The following is a 13,611-nucleotide window of genomic DNA, read 5'->3' as shown; positions in this document are numbered from 1 at the left end:
TCGGTTCGGAACATTGAGGCGAATGTTTTTACTTGCCTGTTGTCTCTTGTAGCAAAGAGATCTATGTCGGGTATTCCCCATTTTACAGTTATCATTTTGAATATCCAATGATTTAACACCCACTCCCCCTGATGGAGGGTATGACTGAGGAAGTCTGCTTTTGCATTGTCTATCCCTCGGACATGTAGTGCTGATAAGGACAGAAGATGATTTTCGGCTATAGTCAAGATGTTTTCGGTTATAGACATGAGAGTGCCTGATCTCGTTCCGCCTTGATGGTTGACGTAAGCCACTGATGTCATGTTGTCTGAGAGTACCCTGGTATGTGTTCCGTGCAACTGTGGGAGGAATTCACATAGGGCATGATAGATGGCTTTTAGTTCTTTTTGATTAGACGAGTCGTCCAATTCCGTAACCGACCACAGCCCCTGGACAACCTGGTCCCCCAAGTGTGCCCCCCAACCATGAGGGCTGGCATCTGTAAATATTATGTTTGAGGGTTTAACCTCCCAGGGAACCCCGCTAACTAGATGATCTGGTTGTAGCCACCAGGTTAGGGATTGGATTACGTCATTAGAAAGGGAAATTTTACCATCTAATCGCCCTTGTAATTTTATCTCCTCATGTAAAATTGTATACTGTAAGCACCTTGAGTGGAACTGGGCCCATGGAACCGCTGGGATACATGACGTGAAGGAGCCAAGTAAGGACATGCCTTCCCGGAGGGAGATTATAGGTTTATCTAGTATAGACTGGACTTTATTCCTAACTGTTATTTGTTTAGATTCCGGGAGAAAACATTTTTGACTTACGGAATCTAATATAATTCCCAAAAATACCTGCCGAGTTGTCGGGATCAGCCTAGATTTTTCCCAATTTATTAACCATCCTAAGTTCTGCAAGGATGAAATCATATGACATAATCTTTGCTGACATTGTGAGGGGGATCTTCCCACTACTAGAAGGTCGTCTAAGTATGGGATTATGAGGGTGTCTTTTAATCTTAGATAAGACATGACCTCTGACATTAGTTTAGTGAATACCCTTGGAGCAATTGATAGTCCGAAGGGCATTGCCGTATACTGAAAGTGCCGTATACATCCATTCAATACAACCGCTACGCGGAGAAACTGCTGATGTTCTTTAAAGATTGGTAGATGGTAATACGCATCTTTCAAGTCCAGAACCGCCATAAAGCAATGGGGAAACAGGAGTTTTACGGTGGATCGAATAGATTCCATTTTAAAGATCTGATTTTCTAAGAAGGTGTTCAGTTTTTTAAGATTTATGATGGTTCTGAATGATCCATCAGGTTTTGTAATCAAAAATAGCGGGGAATAGAACCCTTTCCCCTCCTGAAGAAATGGAACCTCCACCAAAACTCCTTTGGATAGAAGATTCATTACTTCTTGCTGTAATGCCTCCTGTTGGGACTGTGACTTTAAAGAAGTCAATAGAAATGAGTCCGAAGGGACTCGGGCAAATTTTAACTTTAAGCCAGAGGTGACGAGACTATTCGCCCAAACGTTCGATGTTATTCTTCTCCATTGGTTTGAGAAGGAGGATAATCTACCTCCCACAGGTAGATCTGCTCTAACGGGGCTTGTCTTCAGTTTTAAAAGGGCGCTTCCCAAAGAATGCACCCCTTTGTTTGGTGTCTCTAGGGGTCCAGCGATCTTGGTTTTTAAAATCTTTTCTTTTACTAAATATGGGCTTCCGGAACGCTTTCCTATAGAATGGAAGGTAATTATTATTAGGGAAGCCCTTCTTTCTTTCTCCCGCTTTAGTTAAGATTTCGTCCAGTTTGGTACCAAACAGGTACTCACCCTGACATGGGAGGCCACATAATTTGGACTTCGTCTGGGGATCGCCTTTCCAGCCCTTAAGCCATAGGGCTCTACGTGCCGCATTTGTGAGACCTGCCGATTTGGCCGCCAAACGTATAGAGTCGGCAGATGAATCTGCCAGAAAAGCTGTAGCCCCTCTAATTAAGGGTATAGAGGACAACAGTTTGTCTCTAGAAAGACCACTTTTAAGTCCTTCCTCTAAGTCACTCAGCCAGACCAACATGGACCTAGCGGTGCATGTAGCAGAGATAGATGGCCTAAAGGCTCCCGTACACGACTCCCAGGCTCTTTTTAATAGTGAGTCGGCTTTACGGTCTAACGGGTCCTGTAATGAGCCTGAATCCTCCACAGGCAGCAAAGATTTTTTGGATGTGGATGCTACCGCAGCGTCCACTTTTGGCGCTTTTGTCCATGTCGAAAACTCTTCATCATTGAAGGGATACCGTCTTTTTGAGGATGGAGGCAATCCTCTTTGGCCCTGGCTTTCCCACTCTTTTTTGACTAAAGATTTTATCGCTGCTATCACCGGAAAAGAGGGCCTTTTCTTTTCTGATAGACCGGCAAACATAATATCCTGCTGTGTCTTAGGGACTTTAGAATCCTCAATGCCCATGGTATTACAAGCGGACCTGACAAAGTTGTCAATACTATCAGTGGGAAAGCACGTATCCTGTTCCTCATCTGAGGAGACATATTCGTGGGACAGGTCAGAGTCCGCTTTCTCCCTATCCGAAGATGGGTCAGATATAGGGGATTCATATCCTCTTTTACTTTTGGCACGCGGTTCTTTATCAGAACCCTGTAAGGCTTGTAACTCTTGTCTAATCATGAGTCTGATGTCCTCTGATTTAATTGAGGCTTCCTCCCGCAAGGTAGACGCAATACATGATTTACAAAGTCTCTTTTTGTAACTATCCGGGAGGGGCTGGAGACATAACGCACACTGTTTGTGCTTCGTTTTTTCAGTTTTCTTTCCCTAGGTCATAGAAGGAAAGGGAACACCAGTCAGCCTATGAGGGTAGATGCACACTCACCCCAGTGAAGCTTTTACGGTACCGATTGACGAGGAGATTTAGGTGGAGAACCGGCTTTTTTCCTGGAGGATCCGCTCTGTTTAGAGCGACTGCTGCTGCCCCGTGTACGTGGGGTAGATGCGGTGTCTTCTACAGAAAGCATCGCAGGGTTCTGCGATGAATCCATTGTGGACACCGGGTGCTTGTGCCGGCGTCCTTTTACATGGGGGCCGCCATCTTCTTCCGGTTGAACCCGGAAGTGCTAATCACTTCCGGGTCGCGGCCATACTGTATGCACCACCTCCTCCCTCACCCCGGAGTTTACTTCTGGACTCCCGGGGAAATAGTGGAGCTCCACGCTGCATGAGCGCTCACCAAAGCGCAGCGCTTACTTCACCCCGGCGCTTGGTCCTGCAGACTGTCCGGGTGGATTTCCATGAGCCAGGAACCCCTGCAGTTCTGGCCTCATGGTGTCTGCCAGCAGAGGGGGGAAGCTGAGAAGAGGACCCCCGACGCTGCATCCAGCTCTGGAGCCCTTGCCGTCCTCACAGGTAAACTGCGCAAGCGGCATCCAGGCTAGGCATCCTCTTCTCCATGGATTCCCATAGGAACAGGAAACCAAACTGTGGGAGCGAGGGGGACCGCCCCTTTTATCTCTCCGTAGGGTTTCCTGTTCCTAGGGGCGGATTCCCCTCTCTCAGTGGGTGCTGTCGTGGCGAAGAGAAAATAAAAAATTCTGCTGGTGTGCAAACTTCTGAGCACAACTGTATCACTGGTTTCACATTCCTGCATTCAGGTATTCGCCTTTTTCCATCCTTCCAGGGCCGTCACCTATCTCGTACTGTGACGGACCGACTGTTTCCATATGCCTCAAGATGAAGCATCTGATGCCGCAGCCTGGGCCCACCATACTAGGCAAGGACCTCATTAAGGCTGTGTCTCTTGATGAATCTCATTCGCCGAGAGAACTTTGCCTATCAGGACGTGAGAGCCCGTCCTTAAGCTGGTTCTTTTCTGCTTACAACGTGACCAGTAGTTTCCATCTCCAGAGACAGGGAAGGATCTTCTCTTCAGAGCCTTCCCTTCAGACGAGCGGTTGTTACTACTCCCTTGTAGATGTTATCACGCCTATTTCACCTGTGTGTGGAATTTTACCATGGAAAGACCTTGGCGAAGAGTCTTCGGTCCTTCTAGTGATATTGTCTCTTCGGTGTCCATCTCCCTGCCTCTTCCCCTCTTCTTCAGCGTGTTCACCAAATTCAGTTGACATTGAAACAACTCTTGCCTTTCATTGCAAGGAACACGATGGTCCGTCCCCAGATCGTACCCTAGTTTCTCCCCCCTTGGGCGAAGCAAATCTGACCGGGAGGAGCCAATACCTTTGCCTATCGGTGGTAGGCTGTGTCCATGGATACTTTTACTCAGCTAGCAGAGCTGTATACAAGGAGCTTACAGCCCAGGGACACTTTTAAAGACCAAGAATCTTCCCTTCGACCAACCCTTCGAAGTTCAGGGTCCACCTTATCTGCACGAGCCGTGACTTATATCCAGAGCGGAACACTGAACAAGACAATCTGGTGTTCTTTGAACTGAACTCAATGTTCCTTTTCTCAGTCCTGCTCATCTCATGGGCCCTTCTTCATCCTCCAGATTTCTCAGCCCCTTAGTTTGCGTCAGGACACAGAGGCAGCAGACTATAAGGCCGCTGGGTCTCTCCAACCAGGGTGTTTAACTAAATCATAGCAAGGTGTCCACCGTTTTCCCACCAGGGCAGCACGGTGGGTCAGTGGACAGCACTGCAGCCTTGCAGCGCTGGGGTTCTGGATTCAATTCCACCAAGGACAACATCTGCAAGGAGTTTGTATGTTCTCTCCGGGTTTGCGTGGGTACCTCCGGGTTCCTCTCACATTCCAAAGACATACTGATAGGGAATTTAGATTGTGAGCCCCATCGGGGACAGCGATGATGTGTGCAAACTGTAAAGCGCTGCGGAATATGTTAGCGCTATATAAAAATAAAGATTATTATTATTATATGTCTGGTTGCAAAGGGTCCTGAGCCTGGTTGCACTCCTTCCTTGTAAAGCCGTTACCTCCCTTCCTTCTCTAGGCATTTCATACTTTTTTCCTCCCATCGTCTATTTTCAATCAGGATCTTGCCAGGAACCGAGTGAGGTAAAGACCTATTCCACTTAGGATCACAACAGTGGGAGTTTCATGGGCTGTTGGGTCACTTCCTCGTCTTCAGTCCACACCTTCTCCTAGTGCTACACGGTTCTCGTCTATTCTTTAGCGTTCACAAATCTGGATTAGGGACGTCCCTCCTGCAGCAGTGGACCAACCTTACATTTTTGAGTACCTGTCTCTTCCCCACACTAAGGACTGCTTTATGATGTCCTATGGTTTACGGTGTCCCCCAATGAAGCGATGGAGAAAAGAAGATTTTGGGTACCTTCCGTAAAATCTTTTTCTCTGAGCCTTCATTGGGGGACACGACACCCGCTCCCTGTTTGAGCCATTGTAGGTTCAATTTAGGGTAATCTACTTTAACCCCTTTCCCACAGTTTTCTCCCATACTGGTTGGTTCTCTCCCAGCTGGTGGCTATATACTGCTGGGGAGGAGTAAGCTTGATTCTGCATAGTGTCAGCAGCTTACACTCATGGTTTCCTGTGTCCCCAAAAGAAGGTTCCGAGAAACAGATTTTACGGCAAGTATCCAAAATCTTTCTTTGTACACAGTCGCTACGGGAGCTGAAAACAGCAAATCGTTGTTGGTGTCAGGTGTCCACCAACTCCAAGGATAAATCAGCAATACGAGTTGTGGACAATCCAAGGTTTGTTTTTTTTACAGAATTTTTTTCTCAATTGTATTTAACAACGAAATTAAAAAAGAAAAACAAAACAGGTTTCCTGAGGTTTCGCACTCAAGGCTCCCAGTTCTCATTATTTCCAGCAGGTCTTACGTTCTTATAGTAGTCCACAAAGCTGATCTCGCTTCCGTCTGCCTTCTTGAAGGTGGACGCAGGAGTCATGTTCCAGGCGATCTCATCTATACGGTAGGTTTTATTGTTGTACCTGCACAAAAAGCAGCGTTGATCAGTGAAATTAAAAATTCAGTACAGAGTAAGTGATCAAACAAATCGCAATTTCACGCTCTTTAGGAGAAAAAAAAAAAAAAAAAAATTGTATATAAAATATTAAAAATATTCTAAAAAAAAAAAAAAAAAAATTCTAATATGATCACGTTTTCCTAGGTCAAAAATACAGAATTTAAAAAAAATAAAATAAGATCAAAAAAAAAAAAAAAAATGATTTAAAGGGCCACTGTCACCCCCCTCCAGCCGTTATAAACTAAAAGAGCCACCTTGTGCAGCAGTAATGCTGCGTTTTAACAAGGTGGCTCTTTTAGTTTTAGGTTCAAGTATACCCCAAATAAAGCGTTTTTATACTTAGCCACAATTCCTGTCTCTAGCCAGGTAGGCGGGTCCTCACTCCCCAGCTTGACCAGCTCCTCTGCTGTCACTCCAATCTTCCTGCGCTTTTGGCGCCACCCCCTCAGCGCTGTTATTGGTTCAAAACCGGTGCCTGCCCAGTGTACTGCTGTGCTGCGCAGACGCAGTAAGCTCTGGCCGTCTGACGGTCCAGCCAGGCTTGCACACTGTGCCTGCGCGGGCATTGCGGCCAGCCACCTTTGGAATCCCCGCCCCGCACTGTGAATAATGCATAACACAGTGCGGGGCTGGGATTCCAAAGGTGGCTGGCCGCAATGCCCGCGCAGGCGCAGTGTGCAAGTCTGGCTGGAACGTCAGACGGCCAGAGCTTACTGCGTCTGCGCAGCACAGCAGTACACTGGGCAGGCGCCGGTTTTGAACCGATAACAGTGCTGAGGGGGTGGCGCCGAAAGCGCAGGAAGATTGGAGTGACGGCAGAGGAGCTGGTCAAGCTGGGGAGTGAGGACCCGCCTACCTGGCTAGAGACAGGAATTGTGGCTAAGTATAAAAACGCTTTATTTGGGGTATACTTGAACCTAAAACTAAAAGAGCCACCTTGTTAGAATGCAGCATTAATGCTGCACAAGGTGGCTCTTTTAGTTTATAACGGCTGGAGGGGGGTGACAGTGGCCCTTTAACGCTGTAAAGTAAAAGAAAATAATGGCAGAACTGCTGATTTTTAGTAGATCCAAGGTTCCTAAAAATACAATATGTGAAGAAACCATTGTATGTACCTCAAAGTGGCATTGACAAAAACTACAGCTCGCCACACAAAAAAGGAGATTTTTTGTGTACTCACCGTAAAATCTTTTTCTCCGAGCCAATCATTGGGGGACACAGGACCATGGGTGTTATGCTGCTTGCCACTAGGAGGACACTAAGTAAACACAAAGAGTTAACTCCTCCTCTGCAGTATACACCCCTTGACTGGCCAGAAACGACTCAGTTCGGTAGTAAAGCAGTAGGAGTAAAACCAAGACATGTAAACTATGTCCAAAACTAAGGAACAAAATACCAACAACAACCAGCCAAAAGGCTAACAGGGCGGGTGCCGTGTCCCCCAATGATTGGCTCGGAGAAAAAGATTTTACGGTGAGTACACAAAAAAAAATCTCCTTTTCTCCTACGCCTCATTGGGGGACACAGGACCATGGGACGTCCTAAAGCAGTCCCTGGGTGGGGAGCAATTGCACTGCTAAAAAACCCCATGTACCACTGGCTTACTGAGGTACCGCTGTCTGCAGAATACGCCTGCCGAGGGCAGCGTCTGCCGAAGCCTGGGTATGGATGTGATAGTGCTTCGTGAAGGTATGCAGACTGGACCAAGTCGCAGCTTTACAAAGCTATTGTGCAGACGCCTGGTGCCGAATGGCCCAAGAAGCGCCGACCGACTGAGTCAAATGCGCCGTAATCCCTGCTGGGACAGGGGTGTTCCTGACGCGATAAGATTCCTGAATGGTGGAACGAATCCATTTGGCAAGAGTGACTTTCGAGGCAGGTAGACCTTTCCTGTGTCCTTCCTGAAGCACGAACAGGACATCCGACTTACGGAAGGGAGCCGTGCGAGAGATGTACCGCCGAAGGGCTCTAACCACATCCAGAGTATGGAGAGCCTTCTCAATACAATGGGTTGGTGCCGGACAGAATGACGGCAAGACAATATCCTCATTTACATGAAAGGAGACGACCTTCGGTAGGAAGGAAGGAGAGTTTCTCAGAACTACCTTGTCTGAGTGAAAAATCAAGAAGGGGGCGGCAAGAGAGCCGCCAACTCAGAAACCCTCCTGATTGACGTAATCGCCACGAGAAAGACCACCTTCCATGAAAGGAGGGTGAGAGAAATGTCCTGCAATGGTTCGAAAGGGGCCTCCTGAAGAACTCCGAGAACCAAGTTAAGATCCCATGACGCCAAAGGCATTCTATAGGGAGAAACCACTCGGGAGACTCCTTGGATGAACGTCTTAACGGACAGTTTGGAAGCGATCTTCCGTTGGAAAAGGACGGACAACGCGGACAGCGAGCTTAGGGCAAGGCCTGAGTCTAGACCGGATTGGAGAAACGCCAGAATGGACGGAATGGAAAAGACCAAGGGAGAACGTCCATGGGTATGGCACCATGAAAAGAAGATGCGCCAGGTACGATGATAAATGCGCATGGATACGGGTTTCATAGCGCGAATCATGGTAGAAGAAACCCCTGGAGAGAATCCGGCTTGGGCTAAAATCCAGGATTCAAACGGCCACGCCGTCAAAGACAGGGCCCCGGAGTTCTGGTGGTAAAACGGGCCCTGTGAAAGGTGGTCCGTGCGATCTGGAAGGCGCCAGGGGGTGTCGTTGACCATTTGGACGAGTTCCGCGTACCATGCTCGGCGCGACCAGTCGGGCGCGACGAGAATCACCGGTCTCCCCTCTGCTCTGATCTTCTTGATGACTCTCGGAAGCAGAGGAAGAGGCAGAAATATGTATGGCAGCTGGAACCGATGCCACGACAGGACCAGGGCATCTGCCCCGTCGGCGCAAGGATCGCGGGAACGAGCAATGAACTGGGGAACCTGGTTGTTGAACTTCGAGGCCATGAGATCCACATCCCGCGTCCCCCAGCGAAGGCAAATCTGCTGGAAGACTTCCGGATGGAGGGACCACTCGCCCGAGGCAAGACCTTGGCGACTGAGGAAGTCCGCTTCCCAATTCTCCACGCCCGGTATGTGGATTGCCGAAATGAGCGAGTGATTGGTCTCGGCCCAGCGCAGGATGTGGGAGACTTCGAGCATGGCTGCCCTGCTGCGGGTTCCCCCTTGTCGGTTGATGTACGCCACAGCCGTGGCGTTGTCGGATTGTATTCTGATGGGATGGCCTGCGAGAAGGTGGTGAAAGTTGCGTAAGGCAAGAGTGATTGCTCGAATTTCCAAGATATTGATTGGGAGACACGACTCCCTTGTGGACCAACGACCCTGTGCCGTGTGGTGATTGAAAACTGCGCCCCAACCCAAGAGGCTGGCATCGGTGGTTACCACTAACCAAAGCACAGGAAGAAAGGACTTCCCTTGGTTCAGGGAGGACTGTAACGTCTACCACCTGAGGGTCTGCCTGACTGGCGGGGGCAGGCGAAAACAACGGTCGAGGGAATTCGGGCTCCTGTCCCAGGCTAACAGGAGCGCCTGTTGCAAAGGGCGGAGATGGAACGGCTTCCATTGCCGCAACCATTTTTCCCAGGATGCGCATAGTGAAGCGAATGGAGTGAGGGACTGGGCGGGAGAGCTTGCGCGCTCCCTGTTGTAAGGATAAAACCTTCTCTGGAGGGAGAATGACCAACCCGCGGGAAGAGTCCAGAATCATGCCGAGGAAGCAGATTTGCTGAGCCGGCACTGGAGATGATTTCTCGAAGTTGATTTTCCAACCCAGGTGAGAAAGAGAATCCACGGTGATGCTGACAGACTCCTCGCAGGCGGACTGGGACGGACCTTTGATTAATAGGTCGTCTAGATAGGGTAGGACTACCACTCCCCGAGCGTGAAGAATGGCCATGACAGCCGCCATGACCTTTGTGAAGACTCTGGGGGCGGTGGCAAGTCCGAAGGGCAAGGCCACAAACTGGAAGTGTTCTCCTTGGACTGCGAAGCACAGGAACTGCTGATGAGGAGGAAAAATTGGAATGTGTAGATAAGCATCCTTGATATCTATAGATGCAAGGAACTCTCCTTTTTCCAGGGACGCGACAACAGAACGAAGCGAGTCCATCCTGAAGTGTAGGACCCGTACGAACTTGTTCAGCAGTTTGAGGTCCAGTATGGGCCGTAGAGTCCCGTCCTTCTTTGGGACCATGAAAAGGTTGGAGTAAAACCCCTTGAACCTTTGGTCTCGAGGGACCGGAGCGATGACCCCGTCCCTTTGAAGCGCCTGTATGGCCTGAAAGAGATGTGACGCCTTTGATTTGGGGGGAGAAGACTGGAAGAAACGCGGAGGGGGGATGGAAGAAAACTCGATTTTGTATCCGGAGGACACGAGCTCTCTGACCCACTGGTCGTGAACGACCGAGAGCCAATTCTGACGGAACGAAAGAAGGCGTCCGCCTACTCTGTCTGTGTCCGTCGGACACGCCAACGAGTCATTGTGTGGAAGGTTTAAGGGATGTGGACGGCTTAGGGGCAGACGGTCTCGGTTTCCAGGAACGGTTTGGTCTGTATGAGACCTGGGATGTTCTGTTGTCCCGTCGTCCCGAACCCGGGGAAGAGGAGGACCAACCGGAGTTGTTACGAAAGGACCGGAATCGAAACTGCTGTTGATTCCTAAAAGGCCGGGCCGGTTTTTGCTGGGGAAGAAATTTACTCTTCCCTCCGGTAGCGTCAGAAATTATTTGGTCTAGTTTCTCCCCGAATAAATGACCCGCTTGGTAAGGTAGAGAAGTCAGCGACTTCTTAGAAGCAAAATCTGCTCGCCAATCGCGGAGCCATAAGGCCCTCCTGATGGAATTGGCGTTTGCCGCTGCTTGCGCTGCGCAATTCGCCGCATCTATGGAAGCGTTAACCACGAAATCTCCGGCCTGAGCTATCTGGCTAGCTAGTCTGGCCGCCTCTGGGGGAAGAGTACTGCCGTGGACGGAAGAGGTTAACACATCTGCCCAGGCCACCATAGCCTTAGCTACCCAGGTAGCTACAAAGGATGGAAGAAGAGCTGCTCCTGAGACTTCAAAGACTGAGCGAGCCAAATAATCAATTTGACGGTCAGAGGGATTTTTGACTGATGAACCATCTGACAGGGATAAGACCGTTTTGGATGCGAGTCGCGGTACGGCCGGATCCACAGAAGGAGAGAAAAGCAACTCCTTGACCAGATCCTTAGAGAAAGGATATTTAGCTTCCGTGGCTTTCTGAGCCGTGAAGCGCTTCTCAGGGTGCTCCCTGTGTTTTTGGATAAGGTTCTGAAACTCAGGGTGATTAGCAAATATCTTTTGGACGCGTTTAGTCCTTTTAAAAGATACGACGTGTTCCTGAGAGGAAGCAGATTCGTCGTCCACCATTAACGTTTTGTTGACTGCCTCAATAAGGGAGTCAAGGGTCTCCTGACTAACAGAGGAGTCTTGGGTTAAAGATTCCTCCGACTCATATACCGAGTCCCGTACGCTGCGACCCTCAGGGGAGGGAGAGCGAGAAGATCTTTGAAGGAGAGGAAAAATTAAACACAAATGAAAACTGCTCATCATTAAGCGTCAATTACATAAATTTGGTTCCAAAAGTGAAGGAACAGAATGTACCCAGGTGATCCGTTTCCTTCTAGAGGCGCCGGTGCCCACAGAGCGGCCGAGTACGAGGCACATGGCGGCTCTTAGGCTTCTTTCACACTTCCGTTTTTACAATCTGAACAGGATCCGTCAAAATGTTGAAATGACGGATCCTGTGCAGATTGTATATAACGGGTGCACTGGGCCTGTTTTTCCTGACTGACCCGTCGAAGCTATGTGCACTTGTTGTGTATGAGTCTTCGCAGCGGTTTTCCGCTGCAAAAAACGCATACACAAAACCTAGGTTAAAAATTATTAAAAGTAATAATAATAATAATAATAAAAAAAAAAAATAAATAAAATAATAAAAAAAAAAAATCGCAATACTCTTTACCTTCCGGCATCCCGCGCAGCGTTACGGATGCTCGTGATGCTCCCGGCAGCTGGCGTTCCCAATAATGCCTTGCGTGCAATGACCTCTACATAGGCAGCATCAATAGTAAAAAGAGAGAGAGAGCGAGAAAGAGAATTTCCCTGACTGGAAATTCTTCCACGCATGCTCAGTTTTCAAAAGACGGCACAGTCGCTGGATTCCTGCTTTTCACAGTCAGTGACGGATCCTGCACCCATAGGCTTTCATTATAGCCAACGCCGGACAGTGCAGGACCTGTCACTGAGCGATATTCCGACGTGCAGAAAAAACGTTCCTCTGAATGTTTTCTCCGCTCGACGGACAGCGATTTTCCGACGGATCCAGTGCACGACGGATGAAACGGATGGCCATCCATTACAATTTGTCACTAATACAAGTCTATGGGAAAAAACAGGATCCAGTAGAAAAATTAGCTGGATCCTGTTTTTTTTTCAAAAATCAACGGATTTCAACAGGAGAGAAAAGACGGAAGTGTGAAAGAGGCCTTACTTGGTGAGGACGATCTGTCCGATCAGCTCCTTGCAGCAGGCGTCCTGGAACCTCTGAGGGCCACACGATGAGTACAGGCTGCTCATGATGTCGTGCACAGTCTCGTTCCTGAGGACTTTATGGCTGACATCAATGCTCAACATGATGCTGGACTCATACTGGAGGATGGAGGTGGAAAACCCCGGCCAGATGGAGAGTCTGATGGGAGAGAAGACAGGACGGAGGGTGAAGATGGAGGAGAAAAGTAACAGCATCAGTGTGTACAGACACCTACAGGCAACAGCAGGGAGCCAGCAAACAGCAGAAGGATTCTGTGCCTACATACATTACTTATCCTCCAGAGCTGCACTCTCTATTCTGCTGGTGCAGTCACCGTGTACATACATTACATTACTGATCATGAGTTACATCCTGTATTATATTCCAGAGCTGCACTCACTATTCTGCTGGTGCAGTCACTGTGTACATACATTACATTACTGATCCTGAGTTACATCCTGTATTATACTCCAGAGCTGCACTCACTATTCTGCTGGTGCAGTCACTGTGTACATACATTACATTACTGATCCAGAGTTACATCCTGTATTATACTCCAGAGCTGCACTCACTATTCTGCTGGTGCAGTCCCTGTGTACATACATTACATGCTCCCATGAGTACAGCATGGTCAGTCCCATGTAAACCCTGCTCTGCTGGTTACCGGTGGACTCGGACTTCGGTGGCGTCGCTCGGGTTGTAGTAGTTGCGTCCTATCTGCTTCAGGTCCATGATCTTCAGGAGTCTGGGGGGAGAGAACAGGCGCTGTCAGCTCTGCAGGTGGAGGACGTGTGTGATCCCAGCAGTGGGCGAGGGGATGTGGGATCCACTGGAAGATGTGACTGAGGTTTTATCATTTTGGGGAACAGACAACAAATAATTCAGGGTTTTTCTTCTTTTTGCTTTACAAAGTGTAACGCAGGAAATGAATCACTTTAGATTTTCACAGATCAGACTTTCCTGGATGTGGCGATAACAAATAGGATTTTTTTAGTGTTCATCATTAATGATGGGAAAGGCGGTCAGATCAGAAGATTAGAGATTTTATGTTTTTTATATGTAGATTTCTATTGTGGCTTTGTG

The 13,611-nt window shown here is 48.5% G+C and overlaps 1 protein-coding gene across 4 annotated transcripts in view; it reads right to left on the bottom strand.

Moving 5' to 3' along the window:
* The window catches only part of LOC143789172 (piwi-like protein 1), a 101,470-nt gene that overhangs the window by 50,602 nt on the left and 37,257 nt on the right, over positions 1–13,611 (bottom strand). For all 4 annotated transcript variants that reach the window (XM_077278961.1, XM_077278960.1, XM_077278962.1 and 1 more), the window contains 3 exons: positions 13,193–13,273; positions 12,490–12,687; positions 5,823–5,934 (listed from right to left, as the gene is read on the bottom strand). In XM_077278961.1, the coding sequence (XP_077135076.1) occupies positions 5,823–5,934; positions 12,490–12,687; positions 13,193–13,273 (391 nt within the window). The remainder of the gene's footprint in view (positions 1–5,822; positions 5,935–12,489; positions 12,688–13,192; positions 13,274–13,611) is intronic.

Source organism: Ranitomeya variabilis, unplaced genomic scaffold (assembly GCF_051348905.1).
Source record: "Ranitomeya variabilis isolate aRanVar5 unplaced genomic scaffold, aRanVar5.hap1 Scaffold_112, whole genome shotgun sequence".
Taxonomy (NCBI): Eukaryota; Metazoa; Chordata; class Amphibia; order Anura; family Dendrobatidae; genus Ranitomeya; species Ranitomeya variabilis.
This window is presented reverse-complemented; position numbering and strand designations above follow the sequence as displayed.